This window comes from Exophiala spinifera, assembly GCF_000836115.1.
Source record: "Exophiala spinifera strain CBS 89968 unplaced genomic scaffold supercont1.5, whole genome shotgun sequence".
NCBI classification, from domain to species: domain Eukaryota; kingdom Fungi; phylum Ascomycota; class Eurotiomycetes; order Chaetothyriales; family Herpotrichiellaceae; genus Exophiala; species Exophiala spinifera.
The window spans coordinates 1,918,538-1,933,755 of NW_015622517.1; the positions used below are offsets into that span (position 1 = coordinate 1,918,538).

At 52.0% G+C, this 15,218-nt stretch overlaps 7 protein-coding genes across 7 annotated transcripts; 2 read left to right on the forward strand and 5 right to left on the reverse strand.

Moving 5' to 3' along the window:
- Nucleotides 1-36: 36 nt before the first annotated feature.
- PV08_07249 (uncharacterized protein) lies at nt 37-2,034 on the forward strand (the record flags this gene model as incomplete). Its single annotated transcript, XM_016381579.1, has 1 exon — nt 37-2,034. The coding sequence occupies one exon, from the start codon at nt 37-39 to the stop codon at nt 2,032-2,034; it is 1,998 nt and encodes a 665-aa protein (XP_016234681.1).
- Nucleotides 2,035-2,103: 69 nt separating this feature from the next.
- Nucleotides 2,104-2,963, reverse strand: PV08_07250 (uncharacterized protein; the record flags this gene model as incomplete). Its single annotated transcript, XM_016381580.1, has 3 exons — nt 2,104-2,355; nt 2,427-2,763; nt 2,830-2,963. 3 exons carry the CDS (start codon nt 2,961-2,963, stop codon nt 2,104-2,106), a joined length of 723 nt encoding a protein of 240 aa, XP_016234682.1.
- Nucleotides 2,964-3,176: 213 nt separating this feature from the next.
- On the reverse strand, nt 3,177-4,196 carry PV08_07251 (uncharacterized protein; the record flags this gene model as incomplete). Its single annotated transcript, XM_016381581.1, has 1 exon — nt 3,177-4,196. One exon carries the CDS (start codon nt 4,194-4,196, stop codon nt 3,177-3,179), a length of 1,020 nt encoding a protein of 339 aa, XP_016234683.1.
- Nucleotides 4,197-4,637: 441 nt separating this feature from the next.
- On the reverse strand, nt 4,638-5,874 carry PV08_07252 (uncharacterized protein; the record flags this gene model as incomplete). The annotated part of the gene is made up of 2 exons (XM_016381582.1): nt 4,638-5,773; nt 5,832-5,874. The coding sequence occupies 2 exons, from the start codon at nt 5,872-5,874 to the stop codon at nt 4,638-4,640; spliced, it is 1,179 nt and encodes a 392-aa protein (XP_016234684.1).
- Nucleotides 5,875-6,276: 402 nt separating this feature from the next.
- PV08_07253 (uncharacterized protein) lies at nt 6,277-8,064 on the reverse strand (the record flags this gene model as incomplete). Its single annotated transcript, XM_016381583.1, has 8 exons — nt 6,277-6,509; nt 6,569-6,952; nt 7,003-7,175; nt 7,232-7,344; nt 7,394-7,417; nt 7,476-7,529; nt 7,586-7,792; nt 7,837-8,064. 8 exons carry the CDS (start codon nt 8,062-8,064, stop codon nt 6,277-6,279), a joined length of 1,416 nt encoding a protein of 471 aa, XP_016234685.1.
- A 2,210-nt stretch (nt 8,065-10,274) lies between these two features.
- On the reverse strand, nt 10,275-12,278 carry PV08_07254 (uncharacterized protein; the record flags this gene model as incomplete). Its single annotated transcript, XM_016381584.1, has 1 exon — nt 10,275-12,278. The coding sequence occupies one exon, from the start codon at nt 12,276-12,278 to the stop codon at nt 10,275-10,277; it is 2,004 nt and encodes a 667-aa protein (XP_016234686.1).
- A 259-nt stretch (nt 12,279-12,537) lies between these two features.
- Nucleotides 12,538-15,055, forward strand: PV08_07255 (3-dehydroquinate dehydratase, type I; the record flags this gene model as incomplete). The annotated part of the gene is made up of 2 exons (XM_016381585.1): nt 12,538-14,799; nt 14,855-15,055. 2 exons carry the CDS (start codon nt 12,538-12,540, stop codon nt 15,053-15,055), a joined length of 2,463 nt encoding a protein of 820 aa, XP_016234687.1.
- Between the last annotated feature and the right edge of the window lie 163 nt (nt 15,056-15,218).

Consider the following 15,218-nt stretch of genomic DNA (forward strand, 5'->3'; position numbering starts at 1 on the left):
TAGTGCACACCATTGCACCGGGCCTTGGACGACGAGATGTGGCTCGATCGGCTGACAACGGGCTCCGGAACTCCCAGCGGCTCTATTACTCCCTCGAGACCGTACTCTCCCTCTCCGCGCAAGAACTCGCACCTCGGCCCTGTCCAACGCAGTGGTCTTGGGCTCTCCGCCAATAGATCCAACTCCTCACTTGACTTGAGCGCGAACACATCTTCGTCGTCACTGGCACTACCCCCACGGCCAACAAATGGATCAACATTGCGTTTTGAGCAGAAGCCACCTCCAGATGTCGCCGATCCTGTGAAGGTCCTGCGCGGTATACTGGGAGAGACAGGTGATAAAGGAGACGTGGTACCTTCCAGCAAGGCAGGCACTTCTGGAACAAGTCCCATTGACTTTGGAGGTCTCAGTCTGCAAGAGTTCGTCGACCAAGAGACTCTGCCACAGCCCACAACCACAAGCCAAACAATAGATGTCTCGGCCAAGCAAAACCGAGAGAGATATAAGGATTTCCATGCATCTATAGCAGAATGTGATGATGTGCTCAAGACAGTCGAAATATACTTCACCAACTTCAAGGCAGAACTAGGCCAAGTGTCTGCGGAAATCGAAAACCTCCAGGCTCGTTCGATTCAGCTGAACGCCAAGCTTGACAATCGTCGTAAGGTGGAACGATTACTCGGTCCTGCTGTCGAAGATGTCAGCCTGTCGCCCTATACAGTGAGGGCCATCGCCGAGGGTCCTATCGACGAAACCTTTTTGAAAGCTCTCAATGAGGTAGAAGCGAGATCTGCTATTGTCAAGGAGAAGAAATCGGAACAGGTCAAAGCTCTCCAAGATCTCAAACCAATATTGGACAACCTGAAAGCCAAAGCGGTTGAGCGAATACGAGACTACATCGTGTCTCAGATCAAAGCACTGAGATCGCCCAACATCAATGCCCAGGTCATCCAGCAGCAAACTTTTTTGCGGTACAAAGACCTGTATGCCTTTCTTTCTCGTGCCCACCCTACGCTAGCCGAAGAGATTGCCCAAGCCTATGTCAACACTATGAGATGGTATTATAGCAGCAATTTCACCCGGTATCAACAAGCACTCATGTCGCTCCAACTGCATACATTCGACCAATACGACCTTCTCGGTTCAGAGCCCGCTCCTGCACGACGAGCGGTCCTCGGTGCTTCAAGCAAGCCTGGAAACCCACAACACGATTCGTTTGGGTTAGGCCGGCGGGAAGATGTTCTCAAGTCCAAAAACGACGCTGCGTTACCAGCACACCTCGCGGAGGACGGCAAGTCAACACACTACCTCGAAATACCCTTTCGCAATTTCAACCAAGCCCTCACCGACAACGTTTCGGCCGAATACTCTGTGGTGACGGAGCTGTTCTCGACTAGCACGTTTCAGCAGATATCCCGTCGAGTTACCGAGATCTTTGAACCCACGTTTACGATGGGCCATAACCTGACCAAGCAACTCGTGGAAGACACAAACGACTGTCTAGGCATTCTTCTGTGTGTCCGACTTAATCAGCATTTCGCATTCGAGCTGCAACGACGCAAAATCCCCGTCGCCGACCCTTACATCAACTACACCAACATTCTTCTATGGCCGCGCTTTCAAAAGGTCATGGACCTTCATGTCGAGTCCCTCAAAAAGGTCCCTACACCATCAGCTCGAGGCGCCAGTGCAGCATTCTCGCTTGTGGGCGGTGGACCAGACGCATCCAAGTCGTCCCTCGCCCCGCACACCATCACCCAGCACTTTGGCCAATTCTTGCATGGCATCCTCATGCTCAGCGCCGAGGCCGGAGACGACGAACCCGTCGCCAACAGTCTGGGTCGGCTACGTTCCGAGTATGAGACGGTCATGAGGAAACTGGCCAAGGGTGTAGCAGATCCTAGTAAGCGGTCGAGGTTCTTGTATAACAATTACAGTCTTATCTTGACTATTATCAGCGACACTAGAGGAAAGTTGGCCGATGAACAAAAGGAACACTATGGCGGGTTGGTGAGGGATTTGAAAGGGAGGTAGCATGACATGCGTTTGTCCTTGCTCCCTGACCTTAATTGTTGGTTCCAGAGATGACAGTGCAGACCCAAGTCATATCTCAAAATCCTTGCCGTCGAGCCACTGTTTACAATGCCAATACAACAGATCATGGTTCTCACCACAAGTCAAGCTACCCCCAGCTATACCGTTCTCCCGTCTATGGCCCGGCATGTCAAGTAAAACATTCACGCCCATTGTTGTCTCCTGACAGTAAGCCAAGTACCGGTAGCCTGAGGGATATTTTTGAACCTTGGCCTCGTCCACTTTGGGAACTCTGTTGGGGTCGACCGGAATTAATTTGTCCTGGATCAGATGTGAATAGCAGGCTCTCTGTCTCTCTCACACTTCCGAAGTAGTAATTTGTCTTCGCTCACCTTCTCATACCAGTGTCTGACAACCATGGCTTTCCATTCCTTCTCGATCTTGAGCCAGAAGAAGCAGAATCGACAATCACTCTCGGCGTCTGCTTCGATGCCATCCAGATTGAACCGTTGGGTTATGGTCGCTTTCATCTTCGTCACTGCCCTCGTGGCGTTTCGGTCGATGTCGGTGCTGAGCCCGTGGCACCTGTGCATGATAAAAACCCCCGCATCCATGCCTTTCTGTGAGGCCGCGATGAAGTCCAGGTAATGCGAGCGACCAGTCCAAGTGGTATAAATAACTGCGTCTGCGTGGAAAATGCTCTTCAGGTTTTCCCATTCGCAAGCGTCGCTAGTGTCCAGCAGCGTCAGTTTGGGGGTGTTGGGGAAGTTCTGGAACACCGCCCCGACTGCTTACCGATACATTGGCCATCCCTCTGCCAACTCCCTAAGCTTATACCTTTCGAGGGCGAGATTATCTGGTCCATTATTCCGTACCGCGTCTATAGGCCTGGAACCGGCCGGCAGAGAATGCAAGTCACAGGCAGCCATTGCCTCTGACGATGCTGTTGGCTGGCTTCATGCCACATCAATCTTCCTTCGGACTATATGTATTCCATGGAGATTGTTTTGGGTGTCGGAGCAAGTTGAATTTCACGTTTTAGTGTTCGGCTGTGCATATATCCGAGGATCTTCGTCCTCCCAGACAGGTTGGTGAAACCAGTTTGCCGCGACCGCTACAGCCGCTTTTGCTACCTACGGATATTATGAACCCAATTGCCGATGAAGAGCTTCGATCATATTTCTGTATGACTGGGCACCTCGAGAGGCGAACTCGGCAGGCACTTCAGGTCTTGGATCGAACAAGTGTCGGGAGAACATCTCGGCGCTAATCAAGCCCCGGTATCCCATTCTGACAACCAGTGTCTCCATGATCTTCTGCACGGGCAGATAACCGCCACGGTCTTGTTCGAACGCGAAGAGCCTTGCATTCCTTGACCAGGTCATGCGTGGCTTTTGATCCTCGGTGTACAGCGTGTGGCCTGGAACCAGAGGTCGATCCAACCTTTCGGCATCGCCAGGTTGTACGTAGAAGATCTTGTCTACGTCAAGGCTGCGGACCATCTCCTCCAGAGAATCATCCAGAACACGGTCTGCATCTTCATTTATTCCTGAAGGCGCCGTGGGATCGCCCCACACTCGTCCTGCAATGTGGAACGTGTCAAGGCAGAGTCCAAAGTTGCTCCTGTCTACCCTTTTGACGATCTCCCACGTCCCTTGCCAGGTGTCCAAGTGCGTTCCCCATGCCACGCCTTCGTATGCGAAGTAGATGACTGGGTCCTGCTTGAGGCCCAATCCAGACATCTCGATCATGTCTTGCACAATCACCTCAACGTCGCCCGTGGTCCCTCGCGCAAGCCAGTTGGTGGGGATCTGGATGATTCGAGCACCGAGTATGGCTGCCAACTTCATCCAGAGCTCGAGTTTCTTAATCTTGGCAAGACGCTCTGCCTTGTCAAGAAGACCTTCGTAGAACCAAAAGGGCTGCAGGACCTTCACTTTAAGGCGATGATTGTCGCACAGTGCCCTAATGCTTTTGGCAGCTTGGACTTGGCCGTATTCTGACCTATCGAACCCCAAAGCTTTGGTTTGCTCGAGGAGGTCCGCTTCCACGATTTCTACCTGTGTGAAGCCATGGCAGGCGGCCGCAGATAGTCTCGTGGCGATAGGGTGGACAGAAGGATCTCCCAGGGACACACTTGCGATAGTAGGTTCGAAATCCATCTTTACACACAAACTGTACAGGCTGGCGACGTGATTCTTGGTGTATGTGTGTGATTGGGTCTTTGCGCTGTCGTCAGCTGTTCCTGGCAGCGCGCATGGTATTGAACACAGACTCGATTATTCCTTTTATGCGTCTGCTTTTGACCGTGGATCGAGGCGGCAGCAGAACGTCAGTGTCAGTATTACAAGGGAAACAAAAAACTACCCAAGTCTCTCTCTTGCTTGGGGTTGGATCGGGAAAGATGTAGCTTCGGAAGTAGTCATTCCCGATGCCTCTGCTGGCCGAAAATCGAGACAATGAGGAGTTGGCACTTGGTATTTTCCCGGCCATATCTGCTCAGAAATTTACTACGTGTAACGTGATACTGTTTCTATTGCACTCGGTTGACGATTTCAACGCCGGTTTGATTGAAGCTCCACAGACGTTCAAGAGTATCAGCTTCAACCACGACGTGCACCCAGTTGGACAGGCCACTCGGTGGTCTCGATCTCATCGGGGTAGACAATATTTGCTTGCCGACGAATCTCGTCGGCGACCTCCATCACCAGCGTTGATTCGTCCCACGAGATCGCGGGACATTCTAGCTTCCCATCAAGCCAGCACCTGGCGGCCTCGTCGGCTTCCCAGAACATTCCGTGTCCCTGTGCAGGAATCGGAAAATGGCGTTCCCAAGCAACCCCGTGCCCTGCTTTGGGAATAACTTTGATCCTTTGAGCCCGGTGAGCCGGACCCCATACCTGGATCTCGCCCTCTAGACCGTAGATGTGGACTGTCGGACCGTCCTGGTTGCCAGCATCCGGTAGAACCATCGAAGTAGTGGCGATGCCGTGCGCCACTTTCAACCTCGAATTTGAGGGCATGTCGAAGCGCATGATTAGACTCGTCATCTGATCTGTCCCCGAGGGCTCGTGGAACTCGACCAAACTCGACATGGCCGAAGGAGGCTGCCGGAGCTCGGGATCCTGGGTGTGATATAGCGTCTGGAACAGCCACGTCAGGGCGTAGACTCCAATGTCCAACAGAGCACCGCCGCCCAAGGCGGCATTGAGATAGCGATGCGACGCGTCGAGTGCCTCCACATCCGTCCCCGTCGAGTTGTTGACGTAGACACGCAGCACGTCGCCAATCACGCCGTCCTTGATCAACTGCCTCACAGCAACGCTGAGAGGGAAGAACCGAGTCCACACCGCTTCCATGAAGAACAGTCCTTTTTGTTTGGCGACCTCGTGCAGTTTGCGGGCCTGGTGGGCGTTGACCGCCACGGGCTTCTCACAGAGCACTGCCTTCCCGTTGTTCAAAGCTGTCATGCAATTCTGGAAGTGATGGGAGTGAGGAGTCGAAATATACACCAGGTCGACCGCCGGATCCCTGACGAGCTCCTCGTATGAGCCGTACGTGCTGCAGATGACGTTCGACGGCTGTCGAGGCTGGACGATCTCAGAATAGAAGCGTCTGGCTGAGTCCACGGACGACGAAGATGCGACGCCTGTGACAACATGTGTGATGTCGTCAGTGCTCCGCGTCGTAGGGTCAATAAGTATGTCTTTGGCAAAGGTCTTTGCAATATCACCAGTGGCTGCCTGAGATATCAGTCTGTAATCGACGGGGGAGAGACACGAGCTCGGTGAGCCTACCCATAAAGCCCCAACGAACAGTACGTGCTTTGACTTCAGCCATGTGGAGATTCTATCGACTTGCTAATACTTTGGTGATTCAATGCACCAAGGAAAACGACCAACGTCTAACATTCTTGTAGGAGGATCAGGATTCGTTCCCTTTATAGTTTCCATCATCCCATTGGTGACAGCGACAAACTTTGGCGGAGAGCCTCTCCCTCGTCAAGATTTGCATCCCGGCAATGGCTTTTGCCGAAAACTATCTTGAAGTTCCAGGTTAGAGGCTGACAGTTTGGCCATCAAGCACGCATCGGCCTCACTTCCCAAGCACTTCGAAGTATCGAGAGGCCGCACAATTCTATGCGGCAAAAGCAGTGGGATTCTAAATAGCCTCCGAATTACATACGAGAACGGCTGATTGTGATTTCCGAAAGAAGACTGATGAGTACGGTTCTAGGATCTCTTATTCCTGTTCATCGCTGTGGTTCACGAAGATAGACTTTTCCTGGGTCCAAGCCGTTAATGCAGACGATCCTTTTTGCCTACCGATGCCCGAGGCTTTGAACCCTCCAAAGGGCAATTCATAGGCGCCATAGGGTGATGCCGTATTGACACCTACACTACCAGCCTCCAGGGCACGAGCAACTCTCATAGCTTTGTTCACGTCCTTGGTGAATACTGAGGCATAGAGACCATCTAGACGCCTAGGTTAGCTTTTAGTTTCAACAGCACCAGGTGGTCAGGCGGCAATTTACATTCAGTGTCGTTGGCTCGTTGCACCGCTTCCGTCTCCGATTCGAATTCGTGCAAGACCAAGACGGGACCAAAGATTTCTTCGACGTTGGCTTTGCTGGAATCGGGAATGTCGGAGAAAATGGTAGGACGAATGAAGTTCTTGCCCAGCTCGCTGGCAGCTTCTCCTCCCACCAAAACTTGTCCGTCCTTTTTGGCGATTTCAAAATAACGAAGGATATTCTGTGCTTGTCGCGAATCTGCCTGGGGACCGAGGAACGTTTTTGGGTCGCTTGGGTCACCTTGAACCAGCGCCTTGAAGCCGGCAGCTAGGGTTTTCTTGAATTCGCTGGCGATAGATTTCTCCACATAGAGCCTTGAGGAGGCGGTACAGATCTGTCCTGCGTCTGCGGAGCGGTTATCTCAGGCATATCTTGGTAGCCAGCTCTGGACTTACTTGTCGTGATGGACTTGATGGCTGACGATGCTGCCTGTGCAAGGTTGGCATCTGCGAAGACCAGCAACGGCGATTTACCACCGAGCTCGAGTGCCACATCTTTGAGGTTCGACTTTGCCGCTGCCTGCATGACAGCTCGGCCTGCTTGCGTTGAGCCGGTGAAGCTGATTTTCCTTTTATGTCGTTAGCACGTCGTATCGACAATGGGTCGGCGTGGCGCGGTGCATACCGAATCTTCATATGCGAAGACAAAAGTGAGCCCGTTTCTCCTGCGCCTGAGATGATATTGACCACTCCTGGAGGAAAGCCGGCTTCCGCTGTCAATTGTCCAAGAAAGATACCCTACGTCTCCGTTAGTTGACACCCAGATCAGGAGGTGCCATTTCACTACACTCAGAGGTGACTTTTCCGAAGTCTACATTGGCGTCCTTGTTAGCAGATTCTTTGATTTCCCTTCATCCAAGTAATCTCACCTTCAAGATCAAGGCGTTACCTGCGCCCGTCGATGGACCAATTTCATGGCATGCCTTAATGTTCTCAGCGATATGACCGGGCTGTCTCTTCCTTGTATCAATCAACTCACGAGCATGGTCGGGAAATTCCATGGGACTATGGCCGCAACGACGCCAAAAGGCTGCCTCACCATCATGTTGAGATGATCGGGAGCGTTTAGAGACGTCTGGCCGCTGGCGAGTTCGACCAGACCTGAGAAATAGTTGAGAATGTTCCGACCTTCCTCGATATCTTCCGCAACTTGAGTTACTGGCTTGCCCATGCACACGGAATCGAGCTTGCTACTGGTCAGACACATTAAATAGCTGGTGTTTCACATACCTCTTGAAGGTGGGCTCTGTTCTCGTAAATCAAGTCTGCGAATTTGCGTAGCACCCTCGCGCGGAGGTACGCTGGGGTGGCTGCCCAGGCAGGTTGTGCCTTTCGGGCCGCTTCCACGGCCTCCTCAACGTCTTCGGACGTCGCAATGGGCACATCGGCGACATGGGCACCGGTGGCTGGATTCTGATACACCATTAGTCTCCCGTTGAGCAATATCTGCCCCGGCATGGCGCGAAGCTCTTACCTGTAGCGGATAGGTCTTGCCTAGCTTTGGCTGAACAAAGGCCCCGCCAATCCAGAGTCTTGTCTCGTATTTGGGCATCTTGTTTTCCTTTTGTTCAGTTCATCAAAGAATTTACTCACAGTTCGGAAGATATGAGCCACGTTTGATTTCGCAAGCAGTATTCACTTATAGAGCTGGTGTTGTGGATAGAGCTCTTCACTCGGGAGTGGATTTACCCGTGTGACATCGAATGTCGACTTGGTTCCTTAACCAAGAAATTCATCCAAAGCTGAGTAGAGATTGCACTGCCATTGGTGCGTATGCCGAATATCGTTCTGGCTTTACAGGAGATAGAAAGGAAGCCATTCCTCTCAGCAGGAGGGTTTCCTCCGTGGTACCGCCACAGATGTGTTCTCAGCGGTCGAACCAAGTCCCAGAGACATGGCGATCGCTATCAAAAAAGTCGCTGTTGCCGGCTTGGGAGCCATGGGACTGGGAATGGCAAAGACCCTCATCAGATCTGGCTTTGTGGTTACAGGATACGATATCCATCCTGAAGCTATGAGGCGATTACGGGTCCCAGGTGAGCGGACGGTTTCCACCGGGTCTGATCTTGTCCACGAAGCTCAAGTCTTCATTTGCATGGTGGCTACTTCTGCCTTGGCATTACAGCTCTTTTCTGAGCCATGGCAGCGGTGTGGCATCTATCACAGTCGCGCACGATCATCTTTGCTATAACCGCCCGACCGGAATTTGTTAGCGGTTTCTACGACTACATCATAGCCAGCGAAGTGGCCAGCTGGCTTTTTGATAGGTGAATATCCTACATGTTGGATCTATGGTCGGCCCCAGCTTCATTGTTATCTATAGTCACCAAGGATATGGCAAGCCCGAGGCTGTTCCACTGCTGACAGGCTAGTCCATGATATCCGCTTATGGGCGAGCACATGGATGTATCCATTCTATGTCTCTGATGACAGAGCCCACAAGGTAGGCATTGACCGGTCTTTACTGGCAACTGTGGTTCAAGATGCGGCTGGCGCTAGCAAGGCTTTCCAACATCTGATTGAGCGTGTTGGGAACTGTCAGGCTGGTGTGAAATCCATCTTCCAGAGCCAGAGCATGGAAGGTAAAATGGAAAGACTGGTCCGTCTCAACCTCTCCTCTCATGCAGTTTGTCATTGACAGTCCCAGGACGAGGTTATTCGCAAAGTATCTGAACAGGTTGTGGCGTCACCCATGGCTGTAACTGCTACACAGGTGCTATCGTCTGCCAACAAAGGAGATTATGAGTGAGCCCTACTTCCGTGGCTACAGGCTGTAATTAGACAAACACATCGGCTAATCTCTGTCTCGCTATTGAAGGGGTCGAGAACTTAGCCGAAGGTAGGGCCGTGTGGAATCTTCACCTGAATGCGTTGATCTTCCCTAGATAATGTATAAACCTGTTCCATGACATCTCCTCCATACTCATCGTGTTTGGTGAATTGGACGTTTCGAAAATTCCAACATGGGTGTCTATCACATTGGTCTGTGCGAAAATTCTAGCGAACCCTTTCTCTGTGTATACTGAGAATCTTAGTTTTGTTCAAGCTCTTGGACACTTACGATGAAACGTTGTTCGAATATTGGAAACAAGAGGTTTTCAAACTCGTCGAAGTAGTTCCAGATAAGCGCGTGCGTGCCCTCTTTTGAAAGGAAAGATTCACGAGGGAGTGCACTTTGTAGCGCCAATCTGCTTACAATCACCGTGCAGGCTTGAGATACGTCGACATCGGCAGACCTCTACCCGAAACCTCAGATCGGACAAAAGGATATGACGTGTCTCTGGTGGCTGTGCTTGAGGAGGATAAGGATGCATTGATCTATGCTCATCATCCAGCGCATGAAAAATGAGTCACTGAAGACTGATGTGAATCCCCGTGGGAGTATCTCGTCCTTACATGGCGAGGTGACTGATCAAAGCACTCCATAGGATATCCACGAGTGTCGTTCAAAGTTGTTCGCAGATCTTCTCATTTGCGACATGCCGTTTGAGAACCGCGCATTCTGAGTTTATTTCAGATCAATCAAGAGGTTGATTGTACCAGACTGGGCTTCCTTATCGCGCAAGCTCCCTTAGAATGAGAAGCCGAGGGATTTGTTAAATAGATCACGGTCATGTCTGAAATGATTAGTTAGTGCAACGGAACCTGGGCATTTGTATCACAGCTGCTCACATTGGCCTCTCATCAAGTGTGTCCAAGTATTCAAGAAAAGGTGCGTCCGTGGAATCCATGTAGCAATCAAAGGAGGGGAATTCGGAGCCCGAACCCTGCTCCGCGTCGACCATCCGATTTGGATTCGAAACCGCATCGAAGGACGTGAAAGGCTCTCGCGCCTGAGTTGAAATGTCACTCACCTCCGGAAGCATAGGCTCAGCCATGTCCATGGCGAGAGACGAATTAGGCTCTGGTATGGTACGTGGTGGGTCGAGCGACGCTATTACAAGGTTCACGTCCTCTAGCAGCTCCAAAGCTGGTTCGGAAACTACTACGGAATTGTCAGGTCGGTTGTTCAGGCCAGAGACTGGCCCATCCCACGTCAAAAGCTGCAACGCAGGTAATCGGCTGTACGCTGTCTGATCCTGTTGTAGCTTCTGTAGATTGGTGTGCGAAAGTAGCGGATATGTCGGTCCGCAGCCAGACAAAGATGGGGTACACCTGGGGTCTTGTGGTTGCTTCATAATCCGCTTCCAGACGCCGGTGTATATGATGCTCAGGTTCGTAAAGCTTGGTGGTAATTGCAAAATTTCAAGGTCCTCTCTCTGGAGGATAGAGGTCAGTCTTTCGCGAGACAGGCAGCTTAGTAGCTCTTGGTTCCAGTCAATCAAATCATTTCGAGATTTTTCAGTGGTTGTACTCTTGTTGTGCAAGTAATCGTTCAAGATACGCATCAGCTTCACCTGGAGCAGGAGCATACTCAGTGAATGAGTCGGTAGGTCCAATGGGGGCCCGTAGTTAGTTGTCGTAGGTGGGCACCACGGCTGCCATTCTTCTGTACCACTTTCGTCGATGTGGCACCAGTTGGCCACATCACAGAAATGCAACAATGGCTGACTGTGTAGGCAGGCCGATGTGAGCGTGTCAAGAAGGAAGCAGGCGAGCCATGCTTTTGCTAAGGTGTCCTGATTGACAGTGTACCCATACTGACGAGACATCTCCCTCATCATCTGGATAGCCATCCTGACCAGCCGCCAAGAGGCTCTGACCGCTCCAGAGCCGAGACGAGTGAGGGAAATCAGTATTGCGCATTGGACGTGGCCCATTTCAACAGGTAGATCCGAATCGAGTGGCAGCATTGAGTAAGCCTGCGTGCGGAATTCATTGCAGCATTCTTTGGCCTGCCGGCTCTCCTCGGCAGCGTTCAACAGATGACCGCACGTGGCTGACGCATAGGCATACACTCCCCATAAAACGGCACGATCCCCGTGCTTTATTGAAGGCAGCTTTCTCTGAAACGAGAACGATGTCCTGAGAAGGGTATGACGCTCTAGAATCGGTAGCCACGACTGGCCATGGCCCAGGAACAGTAGCAAGAGTTGAAAGGCATAGGCTGGAGGCCAGCGTTCCGGCGGGTGAGAGACTTGTGAAGCATAGCAGGATTCCAAGCTCGACATGTTCACCTCAACGTTGACGTTGGGGCGGACCACATTCGAGCTTGTAGGTTCGCTTTGGTCCCTTTGGTACCTGACGATGACCCAACCTGGTGGGTGATCGGGGCGCAGATTCTGCGACTCGTCTGGGACTCCTCCTGCACCAGCTTCGTCGTTCTCCTCGTCGTTTTCGTCCAGCAAGTCATCGAGACGTCGCAAGATGCTACTCTGCTTCCAGCGATCGAGAACAGCCGCGGCAGCCGTGTTGAGCTCCCCTCGATCGAGGCTCGCCACCAGATCTTGCCTTGACAATCGACCAAGTAAATTGTTTACTGTTGGCTCGGCATGCTCGATTTCTTGAAGCGTCAAACCCCACAACAGCTCGAGGGCGCGAACATAGCCAGAACGGAGACCACGACGCTTAGCCCCAGTCTCGTAGACGCAGTTCTTTCTCTGCTGCCGGCAGGTTGCGCACACAGGTTGCTGACCATTGCAGCGCAATTTGGCGTACCGGCATGGCGCACATGCTCGGGAGACACGCTGTCGCTTGGGCGGTCTCTCATCGTCAAGCTCTGTGGGTGGCATAGTACCACAGAGTGCACAACTCGGACAATGGAAAGTGCTCAAACCCCTATGCGGACAGTCTATCTCGGGGATCCAATTTCTTTCCCGAGGTCAAATTGGCAAGTTGGTGGGTGAGGTTCCCTGTGAGCGGTTATATCCACGGGAAATGTCATTACCGAAACTGAGCTTGGCCAGTCCGTGTGAAAGGCACACGGCCACGCCTCGCCGCGGGCCTATTCCTCGTCTTTCATCTCGGTTCGATGTATGAAGCGAAACTGCGATGAAGCGGAAACTGTCTTTCACAGACAGCATCAACTCACTGGAAGCAGCAAAGGAGTCTTTCTCTGACCCCGACAACTCCACTCCAAAGTCGACATGGACTTGGCCTACACGCCGACGGTATGACCAAGATGCATCGATTGTCTTCATCGGGCCCAGGGCTACTGGAACCTCTAGCCTGGCGGTTATTGCAGCCTCGATCCAGGGATGGAAAGTGATTGACTGTGACCGCCGTTTCGAAGAAGTTACGGGCTCGACGAAACAACAATACCACAGTGCACATGGTGTCGAGTCTTACCGGCGGCGGAAACTTGAAGTGGTTCGAGAAGCATTGGAGTCCAACACCAAGAACTGCGTCTTTGCCTGTGGCACTATTGCTGCACGAGAAAAAACGGACTTCTTCATGAGATATGCGAGACATCACCCTGTTGTGTATGTCATGCGAGAGCAGAAGCTGATCCAGGATTACCTGGGTCTCGCCGATGATGAAGGCTGGAAGAGTGCTCTGGATCATATGCATTCATTCTTTCGACAGCGTAGCAATATCGAGTTCTTCAACCTGGACGAAGGTCAAGAGCCGCTATGGCAAACAACATTGACGCTCTTTCTTGAAAAGAAAAGGTTCCCAGGCTCCGGACAATTGGTGTGCCCTCTGATTCTGCGCAAGACTTGCGCACATGTTTCGCTGTTACTTCAGAACGTGTTCGGGCCCTTATCACCAACCAATTACCAAGGCAGTTCGCAAGTGATTCCGCCCTCTGATATCGAGTGGCGTCGAGGCTCCCATGTCCTTCGCGTTGGTCTGGATGACGTGAAGCGCGGCGTGGATCATATTCACGCACTCGACTCGGACCACGATGCAGTTCAGCTGTGTGTCGCGCCCAGGGACCATGAGTGGCAGTCATTGTTACTACAAGATACACTAGCATGGGCCGTCGCGACTCTTCGCAGGTATCTCGACGTACCAGTCATTGTTGACATCAGCCGTCCAGCTGTTTCGACGAAACCAAGTCCGGGAGCATACCTAAATATGCTGCGCCTAGCCCTTCGATTGGCCCCAGAGTATCTGACAATTGACCTCGGGGCAGAAGACAACAACATCAAGGAGATTACGCAAGCCAAAAGCTTCACTAAGATCATCGGTTGCTACCACCAAGAACACCCGGAGGACGACTTTTGGAACTCTGCAGTCCTGATCCGCGTGTATCATCGAGCACGAGACTTGGGCTGTGACGTGGTCAGCATCTCTTGCCCCTGCCAATCTTTCAACGACAACATCAAATGTCGTCAGGTATCAGAGACGATAGCACGACTCGGGCTGCAAACTCCCATCATTACCTTCAACACTGGAAGCCTCGGCCGTCTCTCGCAGGTACTCAACGACTGTATGACACCTGTCATTGACGAAAATCAAGGCAAAAATGAAAAATTCGGGCTCACTTCCTCTCGTCAGTTGAGGGCAATCTGGCATGGGTTAGTCCCCGATAGCAGACCCATGTACTATGTTTTTGGGGCCGAAGTCAAACAGAGTCTCTCCCCCGCCATGCACAACGCAGGTTTCTCCTTCAGTGGCTTGCCCTACACGCATCAAGCCTGCGAGACTGTGCAGGTAGGTGTAGTGGGGCAGATCTGCTCCCAGGAATCCTTCGGCGGTGCAAGTATCAGTCTTCCATTCAAGTCTGAAGTCCTGGCATTGGCTGCCAGACAAAGCACTGCGGTCAAGCTCATTGGAGCCGCCAACACGCTCATTCCTGACAGAAGCGCCTCTAGACCCCAAAACAGTCATCAGGTCCGGCTAGACAACACTCACGCGAAAATCCAGCTGATGGCCGAGAACACAGACTGGATCGGCATCTACGTCTGCATAGCCAAACATTGTACGCCTGCAAACCACATCACCAAGCACACCTCAGCGCTTGTGATTGGTGCAGGCGGTATAGCTCGTGCTGCGATCTATGCACTGGTGAGGCTTGGAGTGGGCAATATTTTCATCTTGAACAGAACAATCAGCAATGCTTGCAAGGTCAAAGAGCACTTCGAGAGCATAGGCGACGACCTGGAGAGATCGGATCGGCATTCGAGCCCGGCCGTCCCCTCATTCCATGTGTTCCGGTCCCCTACCGAACCCTGGCCTGAAGGTGCCAATTTACCCAGTGTCGTCATTTGTGCAATACCTGTCCGAGCTGATGAGGGAACGACCGAATACCCGTCTGAGCTGCGCGACGATTGGTTTGGTAGTGCTACAGGAGGTTTGATCGCAGACGTGAGTAATACCCCAGACTCAAACTTAACGTCCACAGCCACTAAACCTTTTACAGCTTTCGTGGAAACGTCGCGCAACGACACTCGGGGAACAACTACGAGAAGCAAAGTTCCGAGGATGGGCTAGGATCGACCCCATCGAAATACTCTACGAGCAAGGTTGCGCTCAATTCGAACTTTTCACCAATAAAAAGGCGCCACGGAAAGCGATGTTGGACGCTTTTCTGGAGCAATATAATGCTACCTATACTGTATAGCCATGGATTTTAGATCGGTGTTGGGGATTGGGAAATGAGAAGGAGCTGGGTATGGTGTCAGCACGGAGTCTACTCCTCTTACGACGTGTACTTCGACTGCGACATAAGCAGTCTAAAGCACACTCTCGCGTGCTGCCTCCAGTATGTAAGCATAGATGATATG